The 23843-nt window shown below is 33.8% G+C and overlaps 1 protein-coding gene across 1 annotated transcript in view; it reads left to right on the top strand.

The window, feature by feature from the left end:
* The window catches only part of LOC108688772 (latrophilin Cirl-like), a 350771-nt gene that overhangs the window by 75263 nt on the left and 251665 nt on the right, over positions 1 to 23843 (top strand). The window contains exon 2 of the mRNA XM_018195171.1: positions 1795 to 1926. Coding sequence (XP_018050660.1) covers positions 1821 to 1926 — 106 coding nt within the window. The 5' untranslated portion in view covers positions 1795 to 1820. The remainder of the gene's footprint in view (positions 1 to 1794; positions 1927 to 23843) is intronic.

The following is a 23843-nucleotide window of genomic DNA, read 5'->3' as shown; positions in this document are numbered from 1 at the left end:
TTTTTTTCGACAAACTGATAGGTCGACAGGGCGCACGCGCGACATAGGAAAAATCGAGCGAGCATCGCTGGTAAACACTATAAATCAGCTTAATCCGCGTGTCTAGCGAAGCGAAGGGGTTGGGGATATGTGTGCATTTGCGTGAATGTAGGTTAACGAAGACGAAAAAGGAAAACAATTTTGGTGTCAGCGTTTCGAAATTTGCAGACCGCGCGAACACGGCGCGATTCTATCGAATAAAAACAGTGTGCATTGTGCAATAGGTGGAACAAGATGAATTAGGGTGGTGAACTGCGATCCATAATCATATGCCATACGCGTTATGTTTAAAAAATAACATAATGAGTGCATTTCGTTTTCACATTTACACGCTGTAAGCATCAATTCATTGTTGTCTATTAAATATTAAACAAGAACGAATGATGATTACAAATGCTATAAGCGCAAAACGGAACGTATCTGAAATATGAGGCAATCAATAGAATTATTTGAATCTATTAATACGATATTAATAATTTAAACCTAAAGAAGTACAGAAAGAACGATTTTGTTGAAGTGTCTGAAGTGAAGGATCGTATTTATAGTAGACTCTAGTCTTTTATTTTAAAATTGTCTTAAATAATATCTTCAGAGGTTTCTGAAGTCATATGTTTTATCAATTTAGTAGAACTTACACACGATGTACATTGACACATAATACATCATACTGTAGCAATATTACACGCACACATACAAATTTTCTAACTAGCTAATCTTTCATATTAAGTATCTAAACCTAATTCTAAAAACTCAATATTATTTGTTCATGTAATCTGTAGCCCAAATCAAGATTGTTTTACATGTACGAAGTATAAAACTTGTATATAAAGTAATATTGTTATAAGTCGATCAGAGGTTGAATAAAACTGTAATTTTTCAACTTTTTTTCGTTTTTGACATAAAGTCAATTAATTTAATTTACGTTATACTTTATACTTTAATTGTGGAAAAGGATTTTTTAATCTGTATAAAAGCAGCTAAAAAATACTTATTTGAAATCATTAAAACGTACAACTTTAAGCTTTATAATACGATTGTGATTATAATATTTGAAGACTGTATTTTAACTGTTCTTTAAATAGATATCGATCTGAAAATAATTTTATTGATCCATCAAAATAATTATATTAAACGCCCAAGCTGATTGTCAAACTTTTTAAAGCATCATGCTTGTCATCATGCTTGAGCGCTCTACATAATTATTTTGATTAGTATAATTATCTTCAGATTATCTACAGCTAGCTAATTTTTAGATATTTCAACAAAACCTTCTTTCTATGCAATTTTAAATCTTTTTTAGAAAGATAAGAAAAATTATGTCGTGAAATAATATCTGTTTCATACACACGACATGCAAGTTTTCTTAATTTCAGTATACCGAATATTTATATCTATTCACCATATCTATCTATACTTTAATCTAGTTTATGACGTGCACCGCATGTATGATATCATGGTCTGAATCGCGATTTCTACGTAATTGCGACCGTAAGTCGACCGTGCGTCTCTGTACAAAAAAAAAAGAACAAACAAGATAGAGAACGTAAGGATGGTCACCTGATAAAGTGTACGATTTACGTAAATGCAATAATAACGTGGCGGCATCCAATCTTGGCATACCGAATGTATGTGTTCTCGGAAATCGCGATGCACTCCGGGGTGAGCGTACACATAGTTGGCGCAAAGTGCAAGAGCCGTCGGCGAAGCAGCACGCCCCAATGCACAGAGCGTGATCGTTTCTTTCTCTGCTTTCAGGCGTAGTCGGAGCTCGGAACCTCACGATGGAGTGCCGCAAGGGTCGACGGAAAGGAGGAGCTCCGATCCTCGGCAGTCTGCTACTTGCGTGGTTCTTAACCAACGGCTGCGCCGTCGTCGCACGAAATATAGGTGAGTGCGAGAAAGTATTTACGATTTCGGATCGCGGTTCCTTGCCACAGGTAACTCCCCCTCCCCCCTCCCCCCTCGATCCTTGTGCCAATTAAGGAGCTGACTACACGCGTGCGGATATTTACGCGCTGCACGTCCCGTAGAGTCTCTCGCGAAGTCGCGACTCGCCACGCCGCAGGCAGAAGCCAGTTTTGCATCCCGCCGCCTTCCGCGTGTTCTCTTTAACTTTGCAACGAGCACATTTTAAATTGTCACATCGGTGACTACAACCGTTGTGCAGGATTGTGCTGGCTGGTTTTGCTTCGGGAAATTGTAATGGAAAACGGAATGTTTTTCAAAAGATTCTTTGTTTGAAAGTAAACGTCAAAGTATGTACATATATGTGTGTATAATACAAGCATATAAGGTGTTAAGTTGAATTATCACTTGCTAGAAATCAAGAGACATAAATTTTATGTTTTGCTGCAAAAGGAAACAAATACATGCCTGTGCACGAAATCATTTTGCATTAATAGTCAGTGCATTATTAATTAGATGAATTATTTATCTGACAAAAGACTTTATCTGTGAGTTCATTGTTTTTTATCGTCTATTATTTCAGTCGCATTTTTTAGAAATTTAATTATGTGAGTTTATGATGGACTCTAACGTGTATGTTCTCCTACAAATTTTAAACAAAATATGAAAGTTATCTCGAAGAGGTTAATAACGAGGTGGAAGTGGCCATGAGGTGTATGCGCAGGGAGCGGAAGATCGTTGTTGCCGTAAACCTTGGAAAACCCTGTGAGATAGATGAGAGGTTTCGGCCGGCATGTTAAGTCCGGGAACATACCGTAGCACGCTCGTAGAATTAAACCGTTCTCGTGTTAATTGATTTAGGAGATTTCATCGACGTGTGTATGTGTATGTGTATGTACGAAGGTATGTATATGTTTGCATGTTGCAAGTTTTTTTTAGTAATTTTTCTGTAGCAAGAATCTTACATTTTTTAAGTATTTAATCAATATCTTTAACATAAATTGTGAGAAAATGTCACATTATAATTTATTTTTAAAATATCTCCTTTCTTATATATGAAAATAATGATTTTGCTAAACGATATCTAAAAATTTAACTAGGCATAGATCTGAAAATAATTTGGTTGGATCATCAAAATAATTATGGATACTTTAACTGGTTGCTAGAAGGTCAAAACTTTGCAGCATTGTTCATCATACTTGAGATTCTTACGTAATTATTTTGATGGTCCTACAAAATTATTTTTAAATTTGTATCTAGCTAAATTTTTGGATACTTTAGCAAAATCGGTCCTTCCGTATATATACTGATACTTTAATATGTGTTCAAATAGCTTGAGTGATAAACAAATGTTCTGAACCTTAATATTTATACATACAATCAATTTAAAATATTTTTGATGTGAACTTATACATAAAACTTTTACTTTGAATGAGAAATAACAAACTATACAACACAAAATCTAAAATCATCAGACGTCTTAACAATTTTAAATACGTATGTTGTCCTGAGAATATCTCTTTATGCTCCAAAAATAACATGTGCATCAATTTCGTTGACAATTTCAATTCTTGGACATATAGAATTTCTAAACTCCAATTTGTATATACGTGCTTCGTACACACTCTTATAATTTCGGTTTTGTATTTTTTGTTAGTCTATCATCACTTTCATGAAGCATACGCGTGAGAGTGAAAGTTATGAGAATGACTTTTGAGGGTTTGGGTACTCTGTCGAAAAGAAATCTGTTCAGACGTCGACGGCAGTGCCTACAAATTTCTCTCGGGACCATTTCTTTTCTCGCATATTAGCCCGACTGTGCGAGCCAGCTGCAATCTCCGACGACGTGTAACTGATCGCGGAAGTTGAAGAAAAACCCGCATTGCTGAGGTACGCCAGCCGGCGCGGCCCAATACGCGAGGGGCGTCATTTTCTGTTCATAAATCCAAGATTTTCTACTATTTTCTAGTGAGAAAATAAAAAAATATTCGAATATCTGACGTTGTTCACGGTACAGTTACAAAACTTAAATGTTTAAATCATGAAGAATGAGAAACATGAACGTTTTTGAGATTACATTACAAAAATATAAACGTAATTTTTTTTACGAATATTTTATCGAAGAACGATTACAAAAATGTTTCAATCATGTAAATAACAAAACAGTTTTTTCATTAATTTTTATGAATACTTCTCGATACATTACAATTTATTAATCTTTAAGTAGGCAGGTGGCTACACATATAATTATCTTAAAAATCGTTTACCAGAAAAGAAACATAAAATATATGCTCAGAAGTCTTAAAGTTTATTATTTTTTCGCTCCACCATCTTATAAAGATATAACGCAAATTTAACTCTGCATATATTAAAAATATTTAAAAAATATAACTATAAAAATAAAATTTTTTGAGGATTTTCTAAGCATCCCCACCTGCGTACTTAGAGGTATTCTTAGTTAAAGCAAAGCGCGGTACCTTGATGTCAAATGAATACATCATCGTGTAAACGAAGGAAGATGAAGTGAAAGGAAGAGAGGAAGAAAGGGCTGGCTAGCGCCCGATAGGTTCAGAACGTAACGATGAACAGAATGCATGCGAGCATTAACGAGCAACGGTATCTCGAGAGCAATTTCAGAGCGACGTGTTCAAGAGGGGTCGCGGCTGAGACACACGGGAGAAGGAGGAGAAACGATGAAGATCGGGGTTGGAGAGAGACGACGTGTCCTCTCTATTCCTGTGCCATTATCATACACCTCAGTGCACCTAATCCATGCAGCATCATCGTAGTTGCGTTTCCAGTGTTCTGCCTTCATTCTGCCTTCCTTTCCTTCTACTCCCTTTGCTGTTACAGGCATATGTGCACGCACACGTGATACTCGTATGCATAGCACGCACATGTATACGCACGCATATAGGCGGGTATGGGGAAGAACCGTAGTAATCCAAACGACAGATAAGTCAGAATCGTTCGCGTTGTACCGCCGGGACTCAAAAAAGGTTTTATGTGCTCTCAAAAGTAGGTAGATAGTTAGGATGTTGTAGATTTGATACCATTCTTAACTGCATTTTCAAGAATTGCGGAGTCGTGGTATACGAATCGAGTGGCGGAGAATTAGTAATGCTTATGTTGAATCGAGTTCCTGCATTGTAAATACGCATCTTTAGAAATAAGAAGAAAATAATGCGATGAGAGATGGAATGAATATAGTGATGTATTGTATGACTGTATTTATCAGAGAGATTAATTTTTGATAATATATGACTATAAAATATATTACAAATATAAAAAAATTTATATGTCTCAATATAGACATTAATAATTTTATAATAATATATTATTTTAGTTAAAATATTGCCTGGAATTATTGACAAGTGATTGACAAATGAATAGAAAAAGAGCATTAAATATAGCGATAAGATCAATTAATAAAATTAAATTAAACTGAATTATATATAAATGCGATATTGCATTGATGGTTTATATTAAATTTCGCGAAAGAATATTACAGATACCTTTAATATTAAGAGCTAAGAGAGAAATTAAAATCGACAGAATAATTCACTCTTCATTAAAAAAAATTAATTACTTGAAATGATTATATTACACACACACACACACACACACACACACACACACACACACACACACACACACACACACACACACGTGTGTATAATTACTGAAAAGTTCTCTCTTATATTTTACAAAGAAAATATATAAGAATTAAAGCTTTAAATTTAAAGAATTAAAGCGTATTTCATTGTAGTTTAAATCGCTTAAAATAAATACATATTTAATATCTTTAATTTCTTTAAAAATTATAAAATTTGTGAGAAGTATTAAAATTCCTCTACTCTTCTCCGCATCTTTATTCGCCACTTTCTTCCTTAACATTTTAAACAAGTATACGCGCATCATTTCAGTTATTCAGCAATTAGCTTTTTACTACTGCTCCGCCCGTCATAAAACTGAAAATGGTTCCTCTTGGCGTATAAATATGCCGGCTCTTCGAAAAATTACATAAAACCTCAATACCCGCCACTTTGTAATCGACTCTGATAGCCGTCGTAAAATGTTAGTTAATGGCAGGAAGGATGATCTCGATCGAGCTGACCTCGCGAATAACGTGCGATAAAATTTGCAGCGGCATCGAAGCGGCGCCGAAAGATGCAGTTCATTCATGGCTACTCGTCTGCGATTATTTGCGCTGCTAGAATTTTTACGAAGAATTTTCACAGAATTTCCGATTCTCACTAATCACAAATAAAAGTAGTATGACCATATTTGTAGCAGGACACTAACCGTTAGATTTCAATTGGATTCATTTATCAAATCGTCGATCAAATTTTAATCGCTTGTAAATATCGCACGCGCATTTATATCATATATAGAATATTTGGTATATTGACGATATAATAAAATGATAAACGATTCAATCTGTAAAAATATTTTTTTCCATTTATAAAATTAAAATTTATTGGATATTAAAAATTATCTATTCGTTTTTTAAATAATAGGATATTGATTAAAATTTGATGACAGTTAAATTTTAAGAACTTTCAAAATTAATATTATCACCATTATGATGATTACAATGATTATAATTTACCGATATAACTATTCTGCACGAATTTTTAATATGAATCATTTTATGTCGAGAACGTTTAGCTGTTTGCGTGACTTGGTAATTCGCTATTGGCCATAATTGTCATAAACGGTTGCCAGGTTACATTATATTTCCACTGACATTGTGGACCACCTGGGACATGCGCCATGAAGAGAGATCTCACCTCTTCTCCTCTTCTCTGCCTCTTCTCTGCGTTCTACGACGACGAGGATTTATATACGCGGTAAGAGGGAGGTGCTGCCGGGCAATTTACGGTCGCCACTTACGCCACTATCGCCGTAGCGCATTCTGGGCAATTAATATTTACGCTGGATAGATCGGTAATCCTATTATACACTCGGCACAATATCGAGATAATAAAAATAAAGATAAAAAATTGTAATCAACGCGTGATTACAGAGTGCGTCGCGTCCCCGAGGCGGGCCGAGTTTCTCTCCGCGAGATGGATTCCTCGAGGAAAAATTCTCACGGTTCTCTCCAGCAATCTTGAAGCATGCATTTACGTTATTTGATATGCTAAAAAATGAGGGAAGCTAGGAAAAATGTGTTAAGATATTTGATATCAGATTCGGTAAATATAGCGCAAAGTCCATTTTAAATGTATTTTATTACATGAATAAACGTATATTTTATTCAAATATTATATTAATATAATTATATGTACATTATGTTAATGTAATATAATTTTGAATGCAACGTATTAGGACAAGAACGATAATCATTTTTAACATTAGTAGATAATATTATGAATTATGATATGAAAATACAAGATATACAGCGTTACTTTACTAAAATTTTACTCTCGTATTGATCAGTTGTGGTTGCACGATAAATTTTCGAAGAACGATTCTGTATTAATATAAGAATTTAATAATACGCATTCATTATTTCTTTTAAATTTTATTAAAAAATGGACTAATGAGAGAAATACGTATTTTGAAATGAAATATAAATTTGATACAAGTTGCAAATTAATATCGCAATTAAATACTAATGGGATATTGATAATATTTAAAGCACATTCAGGAGAACTAAATGCATATTCTGTTATCAAAATATTTGAATTTATCCTAGTTTAACATAATAAATACTATTGTTAAATATTAATATGATGATATGAAATTGAAATTGAAGAAAACGTCATCGAACTGCAAGTAGTCAAATGGAATAGATTACATTTCACGTCAACTTTACTAATTTAATAAAAATTAGATCAATATTTGCAAATTAAGTCAATCCATATATCATATATACTAATGGAATTTAGTGAAATGACAAAATCAATGTTACACATTTAGATTTATGAGGTATTTATTTTCAAGATAAAATTGCGATTAAAAATCCGTCATAATTTCTGAATAGAAATATAAATAAAGCATTGAATATGAATAAAGCATCGAATACGACATTTATTTTACCATTTCGAGACAAGCGATTTTAATGTTAGTCGGTTCGAAGAATCACGAGGGCAAAGTTCACAATGCGAGAATGTCGCTAGCTATGCACGTTTCCTTCCACCGTAAAGCTTCGTCAATGCGACGAATATATGGCGTCGGTGAGATAAGCAAAATAATTCCAACGTCTATTGTTGTTCCGCCGACGAACACGGTCTTCACTGTGGAACGACGTTTTGCCAGCAAACGACCATCCGCAGCAACTCTGACAACCCTCGACGTCTGTCTCCGTTCGAATCGAGGACTTCTCTTCGTTCACCTAACTCTGCAGAGGACCTTACAAGTTCCGTCGTAAGGTGCTTCGTGACGGACCTTGCTGTCGAAGATTTGTGGCACATTGGCAACACGCGGCGGCCCCAATTTACTGCGCATTACCTCGTCCGCTCGCCTCTTCATCTCGCATTTCCCTCCGTCAACGTTATCCACCGTCGCGTCCTCTTCTTCTTGCGTCTTGAGTCATTTATACTTTCTTTTTTTCGGCACGTATATTTCGACAGTTGCACGATTTTCTCTGCCATTTTTTGCTTCTTTCTTTTTTTATTTTTTCGAACTCCAATTTTACCAATTTTACCTTATTCCTTTTTATTTTTATTCCTACATTTTCCTCTTTTTTCTTTTTTTTCATTCTTTTTTTTTAGCGTTCTATTCAGTTTTTTTTTCTTACACCATCGTTTTTATTCCTTTCTCTTTTAGTCGAGATTGTCTTCTCTTCTTATCTTGCCATCTTTATTCTTTTTTATTTTTATCTTTTTTTTAGATTCCATGTTTACCACACACGTAAATCTCCTTTTGTTTTTTTCAATCAATATTTGTCTATTAGTCCCCGTTTTACGAGCTTGCTATGCATGTTCCTGAAACCATCGTGTACAAACGGCGGCGATCACCCTTCCGCGTTATTCCTTGTTCGTAACCGCTGCTACGTGACTAATCTGATTCCCACCCACGTGCAAACGCGGGTTTCGTCCTCTCTTTCTCCTCTCTTGTTCTCGCTCTCGACGCTTTAACCCTCTTGCATCGTTCCCGCCGAGTTCAATGAGTTTCACGCGATCGGACGCGCGGACACGACGCCACTCGTCTAAATTTAAACGAGTGACGCGCCTGTGACGCGATGATTCGACGTAGCGAGCATAGTATTGAGTAACATCGAGGATAAGAGAGAGCAATCGATAAAGTGCCTCGACCTCGCGCCCTGGTAACCCGCGAAACGGAAACGAATCGCGAGATTATATCCTTTATATTTGAATATACGGGCTGTCTCAAAATTTGCGATAGCAAAGTTTTCAAGAAATTGAGTAAAATAAGTTTTTATAAATTTATATTTTAAACGATAGTTTCTGAGATATAAGGATTTAAATATGGCCAATTACAGACGTTGAGATAATTACATGATTATACGAGTATTAGTGAATGTGCTGAAGTGTGCGCTCACTAATTTACTGCACGCGCGACTCATGTGTGAACATGTAACCATCTAAACAATCTGTGGTATCTTAGTACTTAAATTTTTATTATCTTAAAAATTTATTGCTTATAAAAGTAAAAATTTATATGAATACGTAATTTTTCAAGAGTTATGTTGTTAGTATTTTGAATCACGAATTTTGATGTCTGTGAAGTTAGCACAGCATTTTATTAATTTTTAAAAAATAATGATTCTAATAGCACTTTCCATTGTATTACTGTTTTTTTCAAAAATAATAAAATGTTCTGCATTTTTAATATCAAAAAATCAAAAATAAAGAAATGCCGTAATAACTTCACAGACACCGAATTTTGAGACGTTCTGTATATAATTATATTTTTAAAAATTTAATATGTAAACAATTAAAATTATTTTTTATTCTGTTTATAATAACATCAAAAATAAATAAGGTTTTAACACAACAATTATATTCACATATAAAATTTTCTATTGTTATTAATTTTTTAATTTGATTGTTAATTGTATCTCTTCTTTATTTTACGAATTATATTTTATTTTTGATAGAACACACTTATCATAGATAATATGTTTGACACAATAAGTTTGATCTTGAATTTTAAATTATACAAAAAAAAAAGATAAGATATATGTTTAGATAAATTATATGCTTCTGTAAGTACAGTTTGCGCTTTCAGGAATTTTTGTAATATTTGTCGATGAATCAATTAATTATAGAGCGCTGCCTTTTTAGTTATATTTTTTTGTAAGAGGTAATCCGTGCATTTTCATTAATACAGAAACGGTCAAGTTTTCCTTTAACAGTAAAGCTTCTTTAACAAATCATGATTCGCAATTAGATCGATCCATTTCATGGCTTAAGTAAGGAACTTTGATGTATTTTTTATGCGTGCATTATTCCACGTTTAGAATGAAGCACTTCAGCGTAGAATGATGAGATTAAAAGAGAATTATTAAAGTTTTGTTTAATTTTCTATTAAGATATTAAAGAAAAAGCAAATGTCGCGAATGTCTAAATTTATAGCAAATTTCGATTTGTCATATTTGTTTGCCGTTTATTTTTTATTATACATACATAATTTAAATATTACTTTAGAAGCGAAAATCTTGAAGTTAAAGTTGTCGGATATTCTCGATATGAAGAACACAGTTTCTCCATATGAAAAGTGCTTTCCAGACTGGTGGAATGTAGCCAAACGAAACCCAACATCCTCGCTCGAGCGGGAATCTCGTTCACTTGCCGCTCGCGTTTTCCAATTCGCGCCGAATGGATCGGTCGCGTGGAAAATAAGAGATTGTCGTGATCTTCTCCGCGCCGTGAGACTACTCGCTAGTAGTGATGGTTTTCGAATCAATCTTGATTTCAATTTTTCGAACAAACCGAATCAAGTGCGGATATATTGCGCAAGAAGTAGGTATCGCTATATAATTTCACACATCCAGAAATTGATGATTACTCACATTTTTTTTATTAGAATTAAATTATTCTCATCTTGTACTGCAGCCTTGGTCATAAGTATAAAATACAAATTAAATGTTCTATATCTAAAGAAAAATAAGTTAAAAACAGTTTCATTAAAAATTAATATTTATTTTTATAACATTATTATATATATTTAAAAAAATTTCTTTTAATAAGTTTTCTTTTGGAGCTTTCATCACTACTACTTTTCAAAAATAATGGAATAAATTAAGGATGTTTTATCCTAATAATCAATAACTTTGTATATCATTATTTTTAAATTGTTAAGAATGATAATAAAAATAAAATAGATCACTGAAAAAAAAGATTGATCACTGCAACCATTTAGATAGTAAAATATGGCATATTTTACATCTGCAATGTATATGATCAGTATATGATTTAGGCTAATGCAACTAAAATTTGCTGCTACAACCAAAAATTGGTTGCTGCAGCCATATAAAATTGCTGTGCCATATTTTACTATCTAAATTGTTGCAGCAACTAATCTTCTTTTTCAGTGAAATATTTATAATTTACAATTGATTGACAGTAGTTAAGCATTTTTTAATTATATATAGAAGATCGCAGTTAAAAAAATATTACGTACATTTTTTATTTATTTATAAATATTTATAAATGTGTTTGCAAAAAAAAACATCAATACAGCGGGATATTTTTTTTCTTGGCACAAATTCTATCAGTGACAAGTGGCGTGAAGATTCCTAATTCGGGTAACGTTCACTTCCGACGTACGTGACCTAGTTTTGGGAGACCCCTCGAAAACGATTGCCCATACCGAGCCACGCGAATTCTTGCTGTTTTCTATTCCCATCGCGAGGTTAACGGAACATTTGAATGTAATTGAAAATCCTTTTTCGTATATATGTATTGCCATTTTTTTGTTTCCTCCCGTTTCACTTACGTATATTTTCTCCACACAGTACAATTTGTAGAATTTAATACAGGCGCGAAATTTATCCGTTAAAATTTATAATTTTATCGTTATTATATGATATTATATGATATTATATGATATTAAATAATATTGTGATTAAATAAATCTCTCTTGCTGTTATCATATGATAAACAGATAGACAGATAAAGGCCCAGAAAAGGATTTTTCATTATTCTGGTAACTTGTGGTTAAGCTTAACTTGGTGTTTCACCCAATGGGCTTCATTTATAACATCGTTAACCAGATAATGAAAACCAGATAAAGAAAAATACGATACAAGAGAAAATACGTTCACACGTATGTGATATACGTGTGAACTTGTTTTCTCATATATCGTACTTCCATTATTTCTCTAACGCCGTTTTATCAATTTTCACATGCTTTTCTGATTGAAACAATACCGGGTATAAGATAATACTGCGTTATAATTTATTATAGATGCATCATGAAGAGAGTTGTAGTTCACTTCCGAATATTTAATAGCATAGTTCTATAGAATGAATACAAAATTTACTTATGTACAATTAAATTGTGTATGAAACTTTTCAACGTGTCATGGTAATTACTGCCGTAATTCTCAGTTTAAGTCTTATTATTTTCTCAAAAACAATTTAAGTCTTATTATTTTTGCATAACGTCACAAATTTGAGGTTTTAACAGTGAAGTAATAATGTGTATTAATTGATATGAAACTTGATATATTCTACTATCTAACTTTAATTTTGTTGTAGCGTTATTATAAATTGTCCAAACTGAGAAAAAAAGTTATACTCAAAACAAGAATAGTATCTCTTTTATGCATATTAGAGTTGTTAACATACTCCTAACTAGTTGAAAAATTACAAACCTCTGCATACTACTAACTAGTTGAAAAATTACAAGCCTCCATAACTTTTTTAGAAATGATAGTTAAGTCTAGAAATTTTTATTATGTTGTATAGTATCTATTTTAGCAAGATCCATATTTATGTGAAGTATGCGAATTCAACACGCGTCGTTTCAATTCAACAGTAATAATTTTTTCCGCAGTTTATAACTGTTTCTCATTATTTATATCTCTCATAAACTTCTTTGTCAAATAAAATCACGTATTATTATTCTTTTCTGTCGGTGCAGAGATTAAAGGCATGCATAGAACACGGAATATGTATCTACAAAGCGCACAGTTTTCTTTTCATATCTCTCTTAGCGAACGGGGTATCGCGCTTATTTCATATGCACTTTGCGTATCCGAACGAGTTAGCGGCGCATATTAAATCACTCACCAAACAGTACCAGAATCAAATACTGTAATATACCGTTTTCGAATCACAAATCGCGAACAACGAGCATAATCTCCTTTTGGCTTTCATGAAAAATCTTTATTCACGTAGATTAATTCGCTTCGCCATCGTCTCATCAACTCGTGACTACGATTTATGTACGACTCTATCTATCGTCAATCCCTTGTCAAGAAGCGAGAATCCATCCCTTAGCTCGAAGAAGTCGATGGCGTTTCGTCGGTGAGCAAGCTAGAAGCACCATCAGCTTTGCCCCCGCACGTCTCGAATCAGCCGATGTAATCGATTTCCGATTTCGGAGTGACGGCAATTTTTCAACGTTCCGTGAAAAATAACTCCGGAATAAGCCACCGACGCCGGCTTTCACTCCCTTCCATTCTCTGATGATACTCCCATTTCTTCCAGTATGATAAGTATCAGGTATAAATATTCGAACTAGAGAGAGATTCTGCATTCGAATATAATTGAAATATTTCTTCATTTATCTCTAGATTAAAAATGTAATAGCTTAAAATGTCTTTCATTTATAATCCAAGAGAAACGGCAAGATTTATGTTTCAATATCTTGCATATTATAATTGGATATTTCATTATTCTGTTGTCTTATAAAATGTAATGCTATATATATTTCTGATAACATAAACTCATCTTTTCTTCTTTTTTTTTAAGCTGCATTTATTACGTTCTTTCGAGTGCACTGTGTAGAAATCGTCGAAGAGTACAGAATAAAAGAGCCAAGTCCGACGAGAAACGGAGGTGGCGTTATCTATTTAATAGATTACGTTCGGCTCTATTGGGCCTGCGTTAACTACTTTCACGGTTTAGGATGCGAGCAATAAAAGGAGGATAATGGAGGGTTTAAAGAGATAGAGAGAAGAGGAGGCGCGGGTGGCCGGGCAGCTTTTCGCTAAAAAGCGAAAAAAATGCGGGTCGGCTTTATTAAGACGGGGCTGGTGAAGTCGGGGGCGAGTCGTGATAATAAAACGATCTTCCGTACAACTTTGGCCGATCGTTCTATTGTTTCTCGTAATGCTCTACCCTCTTCCACGGATTTTCCTTCAGCTCCCTGAAAACCATTCTTCATCTTCCTTGCCATTTCATCTGTACGTTTAGCGCTTTGCCTCGCCTTACCTTTGCGCTCTTGACCCGATTTATTTGCGTATCCGTGGTTAAAATCACCTCCCATCCGTTTTACTTCCTTCTTTATACCCTCGTCTCTCCTTCCTTTTCGATCGCGTTCTCGTTAACATTCATACGAGCACTGCTCGAGACCTTTTTGTTAAGTCAACTCACCCCTCGAGGCGTCAGGAGAAAGAGAAGCTAAAACCATCCCACCTCACTTATCCTTCTCTCTGGTCTCTGGGGGTAACCGCCAACCCCTAGGCTTTTCCCAGCGAGGCGCGTCGGTTTGTTCATATTCGTGTACGGTTCGCTTGGAAGCTTTTCGGGGGCTAAATCCGCGTGTAAGCACCACGCCGTATACGTGCTCGCTCTGACGTTCCCTCGACGTTTGGCTGCGCGTTCGTCCACGACGAGAACTCCGATTGAAATCCGAGAACTTCCCCATGATAGCATCGTTGTCGTCGGTGAATTCGAATTGTCTCTACTAGAATCGATTCCTCTACGCGACTCAATACTGCAATAGATATTAACCTAACGAAGTATTATATATATATATCACAGAACAGACATTGCAAGTGTTGAATCTGTTTAAATTTATGTTAAACGGGGAACAATTGATGCACGAAGAAAAAATGTATCTATAGGAATAAATGATCAATTTTATTTCTGGCATATTAAAAAAGCGACATATATTATTAGCTATTACACAAATCTTGAAGTGGAAAATATCAGTTTTGCCTTTTATTCTTTTTTTTATTTTGCAATTTTTTGCAGATAATTTTACTTAATGACCAGTTGAAAATCGCGTATCTTCATTTATTAATATAATATTCATTTAAGAAGAGAACAAGTCAAATTCTACATTCTAAAAATTTCAATTTCTACATGGAATGAATAATTTTTCTAAAAGATCTAAAATTTTGCTAGAACAGATTTAAAAATAATTTTGTTGGAAACTCAAAAATGATAAGTCTGCTGCAAAAAATTTTGATATTCTAGCAATCGGTTTGAATTTTCAACAAAATTATTTTCAGATTTATGTCCCAGCAAAATTTTAAATAATTTTTCTCTCAGCAAAATCTTTCTTTCTGTAACAGTATGATATATTAAAACTGATAAAATCTTTATACGGTCAACGGATAGGTACAGTCTATTGTACATAACAGTTCTATATTGGTTTGCTCGCGAAGTTCTCATCTTTCTCTTCTCTCCAACATTTGATCGATAGAAAGATGCGCGAAGAAAAAGCGTGGCCTAACTGCTGCGACGGAAGTTTCCGGTGAAGTTCTCGCGGGCGCATTAATGCGCGCCAAATTAAACTGGAGTTTCTTCACCGTTGCGGAACTTTAAACCGCTTTGTAAACTCCGGTGCTGCTTGTTCGAGCGAGTGTAAAGCACTCGCTAAAGTATCGCTGCGTATTACACGATACTGCCCTCGCCGATATATTGGACATCCTGATTTTGCCGAAGGCTTGAACTTCGCGGCGGACAAAGCGAAGATTACATCGCTCATCAAGCAAGAGAAAAATGTTAGCGAAATCGTTAAAGCGTTCGGAAAGTATTCGCCAGTGTTACCCTTAGCGAAAAACCACTATTGAATATGCAACGAGCGCTACTGAACTTTAATTTCTCTATAATTATGCTTGCTACATTATGGATAAATTTTTATTCATTAATTATCTTAACATTTAATTTTGCTGATTCTTATAAATCTCTCTGGAATTTTTATTATTTTATATTTAAAGTGAAAGTTAAGATTATTTTGAATATTTCTCTGCATTGCAGATTATATAAGTAATTAGTAAAATAAATTGAAATATTTCGAATATTTAACACAATTTTTCGCAGTAAATGGATATATTTATTTTAATATCTTTCCATTAAACATCATTCTTTTAATAGATCGAATAGAGTTATAAATGTTAACAATGTCTGTTATCACATATTTTGTGTCAGCTAAATATATAGCATAATCGTTATATTTGATATTAACTTAAATTTATTAATTAACTAAGCTTAACATTAGTTATGTTTGATTATATCTAACATTAATTATAAACTCGCCATTATATTTAATATCGGCATGAAAAGCCATTTACTCTTTCCAGTAAAATCTCATATTAACAACGCAGCCACAAAGTAACCCCACTTTACGGTGCATTAAATGCGAAACACTATAATGTCGTGGGTCTAGGCGTTCGATGGGGCACGGTAGACTCAAATACCAGAAGTTAATACAAATGCACACGTTCGGATATAACCCAACGAATAATGCTTATCGGTCAGGTCATATCTAACTTCAAAACGTGTAAAACGTGATGCGCGCGATTGCTACAACTGCAACTCAGAATCAGATTAAACGATAGTCGGTAGGTTACGTTAATCCTTTTGCCTACAACGTTCTTAATCATGAAAATATTTTTTCTTCATTTATGATACGCAAATATTATAATTGCAGAGTCACTCAGCATTATCCTAATCTAGATATATTTCGAATTACACTTTTCATTACTTAACATTTAATGTTTCTTTATATAATATTTAAAATTGATTTTATCTTATGATCTAATTAAAACGTGCTTTATAAAATCACAAATAGACACATATATTCTATAATATAACAAGCATCATGAAATACTGTGGCATAAGAATTTAATTTGATAATAATATAAACATAATATTAATTTAATATTATTTATGATAATTTTATGTTAATCCTTTCGAAAAATAGTACAAAAGCATAAAGATCCAAAATATATTAAAGCATTAGATTATTTTAAATTATTTTAGACTTATATTAAAAGATTATAATGTTAATATCGTCATAGCATAATTTAATATCATGAATGATATTATAGGTAGATAAATTCGCTATATCCACGGGAAATTGTTAAAGATATAGGTACATTGCTCTTTTTTGCGATCACGACGTTACTTTGAGAAATAAATCCGCGAAAGTTATTCTCATCGCGGTTCATTGCGCTATCATTTCACGGTAATATTTTTCGATCGCTGAATTTTACGATGGAATCGATCGACATCTCATTTACGCCATCAACAATAATATAGATAGACGACGAGATTCTTCCGGTGACTGCAGTGTAATAACGGTTGCGGTTTTATTGAGACCACACACATTGCATGTATGTGAATGTGCACAAATAGGAGATACGTGAAGTAGATAAAACTAAAGATGAACATTCAAAACTAGATTCTTTTGTCAATTAAGATCCAGATAACGATATCTCTATTCTACATTTTCTCGAATGACTTCGACGACGTCCAGTTTACAAAATAAAGCATAAAACTTCGTTTATCGATTAATTTAAAATATAAAATATAAAAAAGTAGAGTATGTAGGGTATATATTTAATGTATGTTTATTTCATATGATTGCCATCTCTTTAGTTTTCGGTTAGAAATTCCGGCTTTTAGATGATCCTTCGACTCTCCGACAGCGGTACAGATCTCTGGCTGATTGCTCTAAATTTTAATGGTCTTTTTTTTTATTTTTTTTTTAGGAGAAATAATAGTATAGAAATAACGGCAATAAGAGAGAATTTTATGAGTCTTATTGACGATACACACAATCAAATGACACAAGAGAATAACAATCATTGGATATTTTTTCTAGTTTTGATAACAATCTATTGTGCCGAATGTTTTCGATGTTTCCTTTTTCTTTTTGAAAGTCGACCTTCGGCAGAATATTAGTCCGAAGGTGGCAACTGTGTAATACATTTTAAATATTTTATGACCTTGCTGTTTTGTTTTTACAACGCTCTCGCTCATTTAAAAATCGCCGCACCATCATTCATACGCAAATATTTGAACAAGCAGGTAGCAGGGCCCATGTCGCTCCATGTCTCGCTGTATTATTATCCTTCGAAACGCGATTGCAACAAATATTACATTGCGCATTTATTTCTTGTAAACAAGTTCTCTCTCTTTTATTTACTTCAGATTAATTTCTACAATTTGTAACGAGAAATAGTTCGTAATTCTATTATCTATCTTTATGCGATTACAAAAAAAATTAATGATTATCGTGTACAAAAGTGCTTTGCAAGATATCCTGCGATCATTATAATTAGTCGTATTCACGAGGATGAATACTGTGTGAGTCTAATGAAGAAATCTGAAAGAAGTCTTGGAAATTATTAAGTGATAGATATAGAGAGAGGGGAGGGGGAAAGAGGGAGAGGAAGAGAGAGAGGGAGAAAACTACCATGAGAAAATTTTTTTTACATAGATATTGTTTTTTTGGATTACATATAATTTTTGGTCAAATATCTACTTGGAAAAGATAAATATGAAATATAATGTACAGAATTTTTTAAATTTTAATTTGATCTTGGAATATTTATAGGAATTTTTCCAGTTGTTTTATTATATATACATATTGCACAAAATAGAACTTATAAAATAAGATAGCTTAAATATTTTTGTTCCTTAAATTTCTTTGTGATGTTCATACTTTATAGATGAACATTAGAACAACATGTTTATATATAATATACATATATTTGTTAAATAACACAGAAATGTATATAAATTACTTATTAAAAAGCTAATTTAATTGTGTTACTTAATTTTTTCTTACAAAATAGAATTTAATGTCAGCGATTGCTTTCTATGTACATTATGCTTCCAGAATTAAATATTATAATATAAACTGATATAAGAAAAATTATAAAATAGTTTTAAATATAAATTAGTTTTAATATAGCAAAATTTTGTTCACAGAACAAAACATTTTTCCTAGTATCACACTAAATTAAACTATTTTCTATGAAACTTAAAATGAACCGAACAAAAATAATAAATAAATTTAATTAAAATTTACCGAACAAAATATTTGTTTTTTATACTAATTAAATTGTTTAGTTGATATAAATAAATATTTGAAGCTAAAAAAAGTATTGTGCAAAAATAACTAAATTCGTAGTTATGTAAATAAAATATTTGGTTACTGCTAAAAAAATGTTTCGATTAAGCAGTGTAATAATAACGATATATAATAATATATTGATTTACTAGCTTATTATTACTATTTCGATGAATTGTTTAAGTAGATATTTTTGATAGCTTTGCATTTTGGTAGCTCGTTTGCATAATTTGCAAACAGCCCGAATTATGCACTTCCACCCGGCACAATGTGAAAGATTATCCTGCAGAGTTTCACGCGAAACTCCGCTTTCTCCCCTGTCGAGTTAGCTTTTTTTCTGGTAATTACCATCGCGCGCGTGGTAGCCGAACAGCGTGCATTGTTGCAAAGGGGCCGCCAAAGAAACTACCGCGTTGCTACTTGATTTATGAAGTTTATTAAAGCCTACGTGCTACGTCAGACTGAAACATTAATATGCATAATGTAGGTAATTGTTTTTCAACCGTTATCGATGTGTCGTCCCTCCGTTTCTAAAGTTAGCTCTGTATAGTTAATTTTATAGTTAGTTTCTGGAGTGAGTTGAATTGACTCATAGCATATTTAAAAATATTAATTTTTGATTGAGTATTCGAAATTAAACGATCACAGTTATAAAAATTTGTCAATCTTTTTGCACGTAGAAATTCATTCTAACAATCAGTTCTTTATGTTGATCATTTCTTCGCGTTTATGATTGGCAGAATCGATATTTCGGCTATAATCGATATTTCTTTTTGCCTTTGTGTGTGTGTGTGTGTGTGTGTGTGCGTGTGTGTGTGTGTGTGTATGTGTGCGCGTGCGTGCGTGCGTGCGTGCGTGCGTGCATGCGTGCGTGCGCGCGCGCGCGTGTGTGTGACAGAGAGAGAGAAAGAGAAAGAGAGAGAGAGAGAGACCAGCGCACATGCTATTACGCCTGTTATCAAAATACATTAATAGAGTTCGCTATCGAGCTTGTTATCAAAACAAGCGGCAACGTTTCATTAAAAGTTTTCCACAAAAAGAGAATCACCGTCCGCAACACATTTGTGGCAATAATAATTTGAAATATTGCGCGAGAAATCAAAATGTATTGTCGGGCACACATATGCTGATAAATATCACACACAATCTTTTATTTATTTATTCTTTTATTTTTCTAATATAAAAAATATAATAAGCAAAAAAAAAGGGAAAGTGAAGAAGTTATTTCGAGCATTTTATTAAATTTTTTTTTTACACTGCATTTTCTTTTAACAAATGATATGACAATAATTTGAAATTTTTTTATAAAAACAAATGACGGACTTGACATTTGCATGGCTGTATTATCGTACTATCTAAAAAATGTTATTAAGTATGAGTTTATTAATACATATTATTATCTAGATTTAACTATGATGTTTGCTGAAGTTAAATTGCATTTATTTCTATTATTTTTATCAGCCAGACAGTTTTATCGCGAGGTCGGAACGTGTGCAAGCGGATCTCAAGCGGACGGGAGTTCGTAGTTCGCAGGAACAAGGACGATGCATTGCGCGGATTCTCGACTGCCGGGAGCAAGCGGAAGGTTGTCGTATAGTCGGTGCAATTAAAGCTGGATATATTGTTCCTGAGAAGAATAATCCGTGGCGCGGTTAGGCGGTTCTCGCAACTCTCGCGTTGAGAGACGCGTCACGAGACGAGAAGTAGACCAAATTAGGGCAACATCATTTATCGAATCGCGGATGCTTGTATTTCTCACTGAGAGAGAAATTGCACCTGAAACTTACGCTCATTCGTAGAGAGAATAATTAACAAATCAGTCACGGAAGGAAAAGTTATCAAACGATCGTTATAATTAAAAGCATACATACTGAAGTTTTAAATGTATTTTGTACATTCTCCAAACCGTAACATGTAATTTCTCTAGTTCAAATATTCTAAATAATTTAAATCATTCCATACTATAAGCGCTATGTTTATATGTAGCGATCGCATACAGAATTTCAAATCAAAAAAAGGAAGAAAATACGGGAAGTACAAAGAATAAAATCAATTATCTATAAAATTGCACGAATAAGAGAAAAAGGATTATATGTCTACATATCTCTTTCCAAATTTGCGAATAACATTTTTCCTGGGATATTTTTTTAAGAAATAAGAAACGATTAATTAAATAAAACTTAGAAATATTGCTGTCGCATCGATTAAAACTACTCGACTGAGATAACGGCGAGCTTCTTTTAACTGAATTTTTAAGACCGTGATACGGGCCGTTGAATCTTTAATTAAGAACCAACACATTGTTCCGCAAGACATAATATAAACTCGTGTTCTTTATGCATGCTCGACGAATTCGTGGCTTTCGCGTGCGTGAGTACGTCTTGATCGCGCTAATTAAAGGCAGGCCACATTGTCCCCAAAGTAATGACGTGCGGCGATTCGCGCTCTAAACAGAATTGCCGAATTGTAATACGATCGTTGTCAGCCGAATTGGCTGCGCAAATTTCTCGATGTGATTTCCCCTTGCTACATTGTGAATCTCTTTATTATGCCAGACCGATATTTCCGCACAATTAAGTCATCTTAAGAGCTCCACGTAGAGCTCGTTAAGATCATATCACTCGCCGTAGATGCAAATTGCATTGCGAGCGACAATGGTGTGCATTCAAAGCATTTCGAACACGAGGAATGATATTTCGTAGAAAATAAAATAATTTATAAAAAATTTTGGAAGGAAATTCACAAAATTTAAAATATCTATTTAATCATGTAAGTATTTTTATATATTTATATTGTTAAATTTTTAAATTTTTAAATTTTTAAATTTTTAAATTTTTGTAGCTTTTTTCTGCGTTTAAAGTCAATGTTTACTAATTAAATTAAATTATCTAAATGGGACTAGGTTTTTTTATTCTAAAACTTTTATTTTAACTTTCTTTCTTTCTCTTTTCTTCTATTAATAAAAAGATGTGTCTTTTTATTAATAAAATTACTCACACACACACACACACACACACACACACACACATACACACACACACACACAAAAGAAAAAGTACACACTTGCCAAAATTTTATTGAAGGACAAGATGATATAAGTAGATTACAAGAGTAAAATTCTGAAAAAATATAGGCATCATACTTTTGCAATTAGCACGTATCTAAATTTGTGAGATGCGTCGCACGATATAGTCCTCAGACGATGCGCGGTTGCAACCACGTAATAAACGTCTTGTGCGGAAGTTATCGCGTTGCTCCGCTTGTATCCGCCCGATCTCTCGCGAGAGCAAACGGGCGGGTCAACTCACTCGCGGCGTTCTTTCGACGTATAATAAGCAACGATAAAAAAGAGAAGCGGCGAATTCGCGAGCGAGTTAACGACTCGGACCCGCAAGGAGTTGCCGCTATAAAAATCTTAAGGAGTCGAGTCACTCTCCATGCCGAAACGAAGAGCTGTGCTGCCGCCGATAGCGAGCACAAGAATGTTATCTTTATTGCGCGAGGCGGACGAGCGTTATATATTTATCGGGCAATGGCCGATTATGGCCGATGACGCGGATAACGGACTCGCCGGACTACAAGAGTTCGACCGTAGGACTCACTTCCGGAAATAATATTTCCGAAATCGTTACCTTCGATGACTTCGCATCTCATTTAAACCTGGCACGGTAACACGAATAAATTTTAGATGAGTAATGAAGAAAATTATTAATTAATCTTTCTATATTATTTGCTGAAAAATCGAGTCATACTTTTTCTGCAATGAACAAATCAGTTGTCGGGAATATTATTTCTCGGAAACCATTACAGGAACTGAAGACGTTATTATTTTCTTTTTTCGTTCCTTACTACGTGCTTTCGTATGGTGTATGAAAAAGGCACACAGTGAAACAAGATGAAGGTGAAAGAGCAGGGTGGGCGAGAGAAACAGGTTGGTGCAACACCTCACTTTAAAAGCGCAAAACATCGCGTGCGACGTACCATGTTTTTTGGTGTTCTCTGCGCTTTTCTATTTCTTCTCTTTTTCATCTTTCTGCTCCCCTTTTCTAATCACAACTTTTTCCACGAATGTGCCTTATTATCTCATTCATCTTTATCGCTCATTATCTTTACTTCCCTTTTTTCATCGCTTGCTTCCGGTTTCTTCTCGCGATTATCAAAATACATTTCACTGTTCATCTTTGTTCAGTCTGTTATTCGACATTCGATTTAACATACATACGTTGAACAAGAATTGGGTAAATACATATAATACATTTTGTGTGGAAATCGTATTATTCCCGCGAATTTTTCTGTAAGCTTCGATTACCAACGCGGGCTGTTGATAATCTATAAGTAACCCGAATATATCGAGAGAAAGCGGCAGTTTATTGTTAAATTTTCGATCGTCGATGTATGCATGCGCGTATATGTATATGTACATCTAGAACGAACAATTAATTGTCGTGCAAGCCTGTGCCAACTTTGGGCCACGAAATTATTAACTCACCTATTATGTCGAGCTTGTACATAAGCAAACATTCAAGCATTATGTCCCGTGATTTATTACATCGCGCGTGCATTACAACGTGGGCTCGCGCCCTGGAGTTACATATATCGAAGGTAAAATAAATATAGTTATTCACCGAAAGCTGTAACCATTGAATAGCTCTATGGCGTGAAAA

This window comes from Atta colombica, unplaced genomic scaffold (genome assembly GCF_001594045.1).
Source record: "Atta colombica isolate Treedump-2 unplaced genomic scaffold, Acol1.0 scaffold238, whole genome shotgun sequence".
Taxonomy (NCBI): Eukaryota; Metazoa; Arthropoda; class Insecta; order Hymenoptera; family Formicidae; genus Atta; species Atta colombica.
The sequence above is the reverse complement of the archived record's forward strand: the minus strand, read 5'-3'. Positions and strand labels throughout refer to the sequence as shown.